Below are 9,505 nucleotides of genomic sequence, written 5' to 3'. Positions count from 1 at the left end.
AAAGTGGAGAACTCATGAAGAAATAGAGTTTGAAGCTTTTCAGCAAGTGTGCGTACGCACACACCTATGCATACGCACAAGTCCTGGCACGTGACTTCATTAAATGAAAAATGGGGGTAGTAATTTCTGGGCTTCCAGATCCTAATCCAACTCGTTTCTAAAGTTATTTCAAGCCTAATTCAAGAGGAACAAGGAGAGAGCAATTAGGTTGAGTTTAGAACATGTTTTAGGTCATTTCTAGAGAGAGAAGCTCTCTCTTCTCTCTAGAGTTTAGGGTAGATTAGTTAAATGTATCTTGGATTTATGTTTTGATACTTGCTTTAATTTAGTTTTCCTTACAATTTCTTGTTATTACATCTTTGTTCTCTTAGTTTTATATGCTATTTCTTTTATTTGATCATTTTTATGTTTATGAACCCTTGTTGATTTCGATTTTCATTTAATGCAATTTGAAGTTTTTATGTTTATTGATGTTTAATTGAGTTGTTATTATTATTTTCTTACACTTGGTAACTTTAGATTTTATTATTATTGCAATTAAATATGCTTTTCTTTTTATGCACACCAAGTGTTTGATAAAATGCTTGGGTTAGTTTTAGTGTAGTTTTTCACACTCTTGGCTTGGAATTGAGGACTTAGGTGACCTTGAGTCATTGATGTCCATTCTTGATTGATATATTAGGGTTGTTAGTTGATTTGGTTTCCACTAACGCTAGTCTTTCACTAAGCTAATTAGTGAGTTAGCTAGGAATTGTGGATTAAGATCAATTATGCATATTTGACTTATCCTCAATGTTAGGATTGACTAAGTAGGATTAACTCTTCATAATCATCTATTTTTGTGGTCAAGGGCTAGGATAGGTAACTTTAATTCTCAATCCTTGTCAAGAGGCTTCTTAGTATTTGAATTTTCCTTTCTTTTGATTAATTGCCTTGAGTTTGATTCTTTTTTATATTTAGTTAATTGTTTGTTTCTTTACTTTCTTCTTATTTACATTACTTGTCTCTTGCAATCAAACCCCCATTCCCTCAGCCAATAATTGAGCACTTAATTGCAATTCCTAGAGAGAACGACTCGGGAATTTAAAAACTCCCGGTTATTTGATTTGAATTGTGACAATTCTTTATTTAAACTTTAATGTGAGGATCCATTTTTAGTTTGGACTATACCTGAAATGGAAATTATTTTGTGAATTCCGAATCAGCATAAATCCCTCTCTATCAGGCTATTATGCTACTTCCACAATTTCCTGAAGTGGGTTTAGTGAAAAAACCAAGAGTCCTCCTAGTATTGGCATTATTGTTAGTATTGTCTGCCATTGTTTCGAATTCTCCTTGATTGTCCTCCTCTTCAATTTTCTATACTTTCCTCTGATTCCTTGATTTCTTTCTTAGTTATCGGAGGATTTTTCGATTTTCAGATCAAATTGAAGGAGTTCCTTGCCTTTGTTTTTCTGCATTCAAAAACACACAAGAAAAATAACAAAGAGAAAAGATGGAATTCCTAATGCCACAGTGAAAAAAATTTACAGTGAGTAGCAAAATAAAAAGCTCTAAATTAGAGAATCAATTAATATGGTAGTTGTTAATCTCAATTAATCTCCGGCAACAGTGCCAAAAACTTGATGCAGATTTTTGCAAAACCACAACTCGGCAAGTGCAACGAATCGTTTCAAGTAATACCACAGTAAGTGGTTATCATTTACACGAGGGTTAAAGGACTAAGCAACAATAATTAATTGACTACTTCTAATTAGACAAATCGAAACAGAGGAGTAAAAGAATTAAAGGTGAAAACAGAGGCAAATAACTAGCAAACAATGAATGAAAACAATGATTATGAGAGTGTTAAGGTTTCGGAGATATTCACTCCTTAGGAAAACAATCCTTGTGTTTATTTATTTGAGAGATACAGAGATCAATTATGACAAAATCATGTATCATTGAATTTCAATTCCTTGACAACTCAATTTCTCTTTAATTAACTAATCACCAATTTCTTGGTTAACTAATTAAGAAAAAAAGTTAAGCACAAATCCGATTTAGTTTCAAATAAGATTCAAGAATAGTCTTTAGGTTGCATTATTGTCTCTTATCCAAGCCAGTCCTAAACAATTGAAACTTTCAAGAAAGAATGATTTCCAAAAGTTTTCTAATCCGAATTTCATGTCATTTATTCAAACTAGAGCAATTGAAAATCACGAAGTGTCGCACACTCTTTGAAACACTATTCTTAGTTAAATCAAAAAGTAGTGAGAAAGAATTTTCAAACTAATTCCAATATTACTTTTTCCAAAACAATATTTAGAATCCAAAATAGAGTTAGAATGTTTCCTAACAATTCCAAATCTTTAGAGATGAAGAACAAATACTCAATCATGAAATAGATCAAAGCATAAACCTCAAATAAAATAAAATACTTAGATTAATAATCTATAAAAAGATGAACAGAGCTCCTAACCTTAACAAAGGAGATTAGTTGCTCATGGTGGAATAAAAACAAAACTGTAAAGTGTGGCATAAACGGTGGTGTGTTGTCTCCTAAAGTGTGGTATAAAACTGGGGTGTGTTACATAATATCCCTAGATAAGTTTCTCGACTTATTTAAAACCTAAACAAAACCAAAAATTCAAATTCAAATTCAAATTAAATCAAAACAAAATTAAATCTAATTAAATTAAAACTTTTCTAATAACTCCTAATTAACTAGTAATCTTTCTTGTGATTAGAGTTTAAGCCTTGGTACTTGATTACTTCCTTAAGTATTGTGGGCTTGAATTTAATCTTAGGCTTGAGTGCACCTCCCAAGGACCTTGGAGTATGGATTAAGTAAGGGACGTCCCACGCCCTTGAAGACTTGAAGCTGGCATGTACTGGGCGTGGGAGACGTCCCACTTGCTCAACTTGGAGGGGATGGAGGGCTACTAAGCAATGCCCTAGCATGCCATGTCTTCATGGTGGTGTGCGATGTGCTCGGGGAGAAGAAGATGGCGTGTCCCTGACATGTGTGGCATGGGACGTGTGCGATAAAGGAGAAGGTGGTGTGGACAACGTCCCACGTCCTCGTGGGTGAGGAGACTTGGTGCTGCTGGCCAATGGCCCAGCATGGGATATGGGGAGCCACATGGGACGTGAAGCTTCATGGATGGAGGGCGTGCAACTGGCGTCCCACGTCTTCATGGGTGTTGGAGTTGGGAGCTACTAGGGCTTGGCCCAACGTGCGACGTGGGGAAGGTGGCGTGCAACATGGGTAGCTGGTGTGAGGGATGTGGGTGATGTCCCACGCCCTCGTGGACAAGAAGCTTGGACGTGAAGCACCCCACGTGGGATGTTCCTTGATGAAGGCTTGACCTGGGAGGAAGTGTGTATGGTATACATGAAGTTTGGAGTGTTGCATGGTGTGTATGAGTGCGTTTGGGGATGCTTTGAACGTGTTTTGGCGTGGCAAGAATGGCTAGGCATGTGGGGCATCCCACGTCTTCGTGGAGCACTTCCAAGGGGTGTTTTGGTGTATGGAGGACATGTAGAGGGCATGGGTAACATCCCACGTTGGGCTTCTTTGCGCTGATTTTTTAGGGTCAAAGATGAGGGTCATTCGCGGTCCATACTGAACGTCCACTACTCCACTATAGAGAATTATATATCATTGGAAAGCTCTGGATATTAGTTTTCTAATACCGCTGGAACCAATTCATTGGGACCTTTTTAGCTTAAGTTATGCTCACTCGAGTATAAAGAGGTCAGAGTGACAGCATCTACAAATTCACTTTGCACTTGTCGTCAATTCTTGATTTTTTGGAAGGTTGCTTCCCTTTTCATGCCCTCTTCCTTGATTCTCCTAGGAACTTCTTTGGTTGTTTTTCTCCTCCTTTGTTCTTGCTTAAAATCTTTCAATAACTTCTTAAACATATTAAAACTCAAAGCAACTTCAAGAAATATCAATTAAAAGTACAAAATCTCAATTAAAATGAAAAAAATCACTATATTCAAAAAAATAACTAAAATGCTCATGCATCAACCTACTCAATTTTTAGTATTTATTCTTTCAACAAAAACAAATTATATATATGACTAATTCAATCTTAATTAGGATGAACCAAATCCTTTTCAAATCCTGCCAATGAATTTACACTTCCTAAGAAATATTTAATTGAAATCAAACCTAATTTGTTAAATTTTGAAAAAATTCTATTCTCTTTTCTTTTCTTTTGGAAAATTATATTCTCTTCCACTAACCTAATTTATCATAAGTTATGCTGCTCTTAAGAAACTAATGGAAACATTTTTTTAAGTAGTTAATACATTTATGCATAAGAAATATAAGACTTCTTTCAATAATTTTTATAAGGCTTTCTTTTATGATATTTTTAAATATTAACTTTATCACACTTATTGACAAGATTCATTTCTAAATTAGAAATTAAATATACTTAAAATACATGCACATCTTTTAGTTCGTTTCACAATGTGGAACAGGTTAACTCGGCTAGTCAGCTACTATATTTGCACTTTCAATGTTAGAAAAACCAAATTGTGTGCACAATTGCACATTATAAGTTGTCATTACCCACGAATAATCAAAATTCAAACAGCTCTTAAGCCATTTGGAAAGCTTGTCTAGTTTTGATAAACAACTTAATTAAGTTACTTTTGAAGAAATAGCTTAAACAATAAATGCTTATATTAAAAGTAGCTTATAAATAAGTTATTTTGTATTTGATTTTTTAGTTCTAAAAATACTTATTTTAAGAGAAAAATAATAAAAAACTTTTTATTATGAGAAAAGTCATTTTTTTTTAACTTCTCCTTAAACACCAAAATAACTTTTTAGAAAGTTACAATTTTGTTTTAAAAATTGTAACAGACATTAATACTACACATTTTCATAAGTTAAAAGTTAAAAAAAGTCACTTATGAACCTATTCAAACGGATCCTAAAAGTAATTTTTTTGAGCTTTTGACTTATGAAAAATAGTAGTATTAATGTCTGGTACAATTTTCAAAACCAAATTGCAGCTTTCTAAGAAACTATTTAGGTGCTTATAGAGAAGTAAAAAAAATGACTTCTCTCATAATACTACTACTTTTTATCCCATTTTTATAAAATAAGCACTTTTAAAACTAAAAATTCAAACACAAAATAACTTATTTATAAACTACTTTTAATATAGTCACTTATTGTTTAAACTATTTTTTGAAAAAGAACTTAATTAAATTGTTTATCCAACTGGGCCTTTAATATGCTACAAGGTAACAACCAGATTGTAACTTCTGTTATCTGCATCTTTTTTCTTTTCTGGGTTCATGCAAATTACTTTACATGTTTACAAATCTCTATACTGTGTAAAACACTCGCTCTATACCCCATGAAAATGTTTATGTAACAAAGGCCTATCAAAGGCAACAACTAAGAAAGCTGCTGTACAAACAAAAGAGAAAGACAACTATGGATGCTACAAAGTGGAATAAAATTGCCAAGACATGCTTTCATTTGGGTTAACTATTATCTCTTTTATCAGCCACCACTTCATTTTTATCACCTTTTGCTTCAAAAGAATCTTCACTAGGCCTATCAGGACTAGTAACCCTTTGAGTCTCCTCTTCAAAAATCTCCTCCTTGATTGGGGCCTCATCATCCACAGGAGTGTCAGATTGGACTTTATGAACCACAACCACCTTGGGGTTGGGGGAGACATTTCCGGGAGAAGCATTGCCCTCACACGCAACAGGAATACTTTCGTCTCCAGCTGATCGCACCGGAACAGGAGCAGATTCATCAGAAGACGACTCGGATTCATCAAAGGTTTCCGGCACTGTGGCGGTCGGGTCACCTTTACTCCTACGTTTCTTTGACCTAAAAGAGAGAGCTTGCTTTATGCCCTTCTCGGCGTGTTTCAAAACATTCTTCGCCTTCTCCTTGACATTTCCCTTGCTTGGACTCTCCGGGGGTGATCCTTCAGTCGACTCGCCTTCGCCTTCTACTTGAAGCTTGCCGGTTGGAAACCCAGAAACATTATCGTCCATGACAAATTTCAAACCAACACCACTTTTGGAATTGACTGACCTAATGTTATCATGTGGTGATGGAACATCCTCTCTACCACGACTAAACAGATCCTCCCCCTTCTTGTTGAAACTCCAGCGGAATGCGCGAGGGGATGGAACACCTTCTCCACCAGAACCAATTTGATCCTCCTTTTTCGAATTCTTACGGAAGACATCACCAATCTTGTGCAGTCCCCTCTTTACTTTTCCCATATGAGGATGCTTTTGTTCAAAATCATCATCAGGACTGCTGCTACAGTTCTCATTTTTCATGGAACCATTAACCTGTGATTTTAAGTTGCGAGATGAACCATTCTGCTCCCCGGAGATCTCAGTATCAAGGCGTCTACCCTTCCCTTTTCTCGGTTCCCAGTTTGGGCAAGCTTGGCTTCCTGGGTGATGAACCCAAATTCCTGTCTCCTTTTGCCCTATAACATCTATCGCCTCAAAGTCATCGTTAAGCTTTGCAAGTTTTTCAGATGTAACAGATGGGAAGGAACCTTCATTGGCAGTCTCATTTTTTAATGAACTTTTCCTCATTTCTTCAGTATTCACTGTTTCTTGCTTGCATGTAGCATCAACCTCCTGTAAGTCAAAACTTTTCAAAATTGTAATGGATATATTACTAAAAAAAATTAAAATTAAAATAACAATAAAACAGGAGCAACCTTTGTTTTTTCCTTTCATGCAGAATAGGAACACTTTGGATATCCATATCCATCTGTATTCTGCTTCTTTTCAACAAAATGCTTTTATCGCGATATTGAATTAAATATTGAAACTGAGAAGTTACCTTGCCATGGTCAACAACGGTTATCGCAAGATGCAACCTCCCCATTTTCACGTTTTGAAGTGGCAGCCACATATCATGTCTTTGTCCATCCCTGAGATCATTGATATTCACAGAACATTCCCTGAAAATAACACAACACAATACTTATTAAAAGCATGTACTCAATAATAGGAGCAATACAATGACATACCAATAGTCAAGCTGAAATTGATTCTGAAGACAAACATTTTTAATTAAAAATAATGGATTTTATTGAGCAAGAGAGATAAAGCAACAGTAGGTGAGAACGGTAAGATATCCTCCCTTAGACCAAAAAGACCAGCACACAGCAGGAAAATGGAGGAGAGCGGCGAAAATGCAAAAGCTTCTCAAGAAAAATAAATGCAACATTTGTGCATGTGGTATAAAACAAAAAGGTTCAGAAAATGAGACAAACCCAAGATCATCATCATAGAAATGGTCCTTGTCATGAACTAAAAGCGCCAGCACATTGCTAGAATCCCATGAAATGATGGGAATTTTAAATTCCTCAAGCCATTTAGGATTGAGCGTTTTCCTTTGTATCTTTGTCCTAAATCTGTATCCACCCAAACGACCTTTCACATAAGGATCAGCTAGTCCTGAAACGCAGAGAGTTTGTTATAGACAACATAGTATGTATATATATAAGAAAAGAAACTGACCAGAAATCATCATAAGGGATTACCATTTGGATCTGATGGCTTCATGTCAGATGCCTCAATAAGTTCTACTTTCACATAAGCAACAGGATCCTTTTCATCCACAGAGAACCAAGGCCCTAGAACATTAAGATGTATGGATGAATGAGTATACAAAATAAAAAATAATGCAAAACAAATATGTAAAAGCACAAGATGTTCTATCTCTCCCACAAGATATGTGATGAAAAGATGAAAATCGAATGGCAAGTATTCAATGACAATAAAACAATTTCTCCAAAATGGATTTTTTCCAAAAGAAAACAAAAATACTATATTAAAATGGAAGCATGAAACCATCAACTCCAAAACCAATATATTAGCATAAATCCTAGTGCCTACTTTGAGAAACCGAGTCCATCCATTTAAGAAGAAAACATGTTGACCCATCATATGAGAAGAATGGTTTAAAGTTGGCAGTTGGCAACACAGACAAGTATATGGACAGATGTTATTCTTCATTTACACTATAAGTGGTTGCTAAAACTTGTAGCCCAAATAAATTCAATACTAGGTGATGACCCAACAAAATTTAAAAGAACAGGAGACATATATTACCTTCTTGCGGTGTAACAAATTTCTCAACATCAACAACCAGCATATTGGGCTGCAAAATTTAGCAATGTATCAATATAGAAAAATTACAAAGCTACTGAAAAATGAGAATTCATGTATTCAAGTTTTAGTCGCATCTTTCAACATCTCATTACGCCAAAACAGTGTGTGTGCGTGCACGTGTGCATGTGTGGCACAAAGAGACATCCACAGAGAATAAAGTTACCTCAACAAGAGTTTGTTCAAAAGCAATAGAGAGAAGCTTATCCTGGAAAAGTATAACAACGTAAAATTTAACATAACAATGACGGGTAGAATTGACAAACGAAGATGAGAGAGAGCAAGCAGAGCGAAGACAACAATATTCCTTCATAATTCATACTTACTAGCCACCCGGCAATCCCTGGAAGTTCAGTCACATCAAGCCCATGAGTAAATATAGGTTTCACAGTCATTTGGAAGTATGGAGGTTCAACAAAGCATACGCGCAAACGGCCAATAAAAGGCCATGTCCGGAGAAACTTCACCCCAACCAAGACCTGTAGAAGAGGAATAAAATATAAAACAACAAATATCAAATTTTATTTTATTTCCTTGTCTCTCTGAACTCCCTTAATACTAATCTCCATTTCTGATAGCAAAAAATAAGCCTTTAACAATTCACGTCTTGTGGCAAATCAGTCCACAATGCTTCTAGAATATTGCTAGCAAGTAGCTTCAGAAAATGCAGGAGAGAAAAATAAAAGTATAGAGATTAAATACACCCTCCATAGAAATACTTATAGGATAATGTCAGAATATGCATTTAAGTGAGGAAAACTTCCCACCAACTTATTATCTAGTTATATCATCTCTTAAAATACTGATAGAAGGTCCATGATGAAAAATATGTGAGAGAAAAATAATGGAACAGGCCCAGATTGCTGAATCTAGCAACATTAAATCTGGTGTCCTTTATGTTGCGAGTAAGATTTAACACTCAACCGATGAGTCAGGATAAATTTGAAATTCCATATCCATACCTTCCCTTCAACATGCATTCCCGTTATGTGCAGCTTTGCTGTCATTCCAAATCCCAACCTTTTTCTTAATTTCACAGCAAGTATTGCACTCATATCGTCTGCCGTGAGGAAATTCATTCCTAACTCTAGTACCTGCATTGATCACATCACACTGCAAAATTTTAACCAAACAGAACAACATTTTCAACTGCTAATGCTGAATAAGGCATTGTCCTGCTATCCTGCATTCCAATATTACATACCAAGTGGTCATCATCATTCTGGCGAAGTACCCTAATTTCATTAAACAAAGGGGGATTTCTTCCCAAGTATAGGTGCTGCACAACAGCTTCTTTCTACAAATATATATATATATATTATACAGTCATCAA

The 9,505-nt window shown here is 35.4% G+C and overlaps 1 protein-coding gene across 2 annotated transcripts in view; it reads right to left on the bottom strand.

Moving 5' to 3' along the window:
• The window catches only part of LOC107622736 (C2 domain-containing protein At1g53590), a 6,355-nt gene continuing 2,091 nt past the window's right edge, over positions 5,242 to 9,505 (bottom strand). The window contains exons 4-12 of one of the 2 annotated variants that reach the window (XM_016324746.2): positions 9,377 to 9,469; positions 9,135 to 9,266; positions 8,499 to 8,651; positions 8,339 to 8,380; positions 8,116 to 8,164; positions 7,545 to 7,637; positions 7,275 to 7,458; positions 6,839 to 6,959; positions 5,242 to 6,630 (exon numbers count right to left, since the gene is read on the bottom strand). In XM_016324746.2, the coding sequence (XP_016180232.1) occupies positions 5,497 to 6,630; positions 6,839 to 6,959; positions 7,275 to 7,458; positions 7,545 to 7,637; positions 8,116 to 8,164; positions 8,339 to 8,380; positions 8,499 to 8,651; positions 9,135 to 9,266; positions 9,377 to 9,469 (2,001 nt within the window). In that variant the 3' untranslated portion in view covers positions 5,242 to 5,496. Of the gene's footprint in view, positions 6,631 to 6,838; positions 6,960 to 7,274; positions 7,459 to 7,544; positions 7,638 to 8,115; positions 8,165 to 8,338; positions 8,381 to 8,498; positions 8,652 to 9,134; positions 9,286 to 9,376; positions 9,476 to 9,505 lie in introns of those variants that run through there. The other variant, XM_021114061.1, reaches the window with a different exon arrangement.

Source organism: Arachis ipaensis, chromosome B10 (genome assembly GCF_000816755.2).
Source record: "Arachis ipaensis cultivar K30076 chromosome B10, Araip1.1, whole genome shotgun sequence".
Classification (NCBI taxonomy): domain Eukaryota; kingdom Viridiplantae; phylum Streptophyta; class Magnoliopsida; order Fabales; family Fabaceae; genus Arachis; species Arachis ipaensis.
Note: the sequence above shows the minus strand (reverse complement) of the source record. Positions and strands in the feature narration are given on the sequence as shown.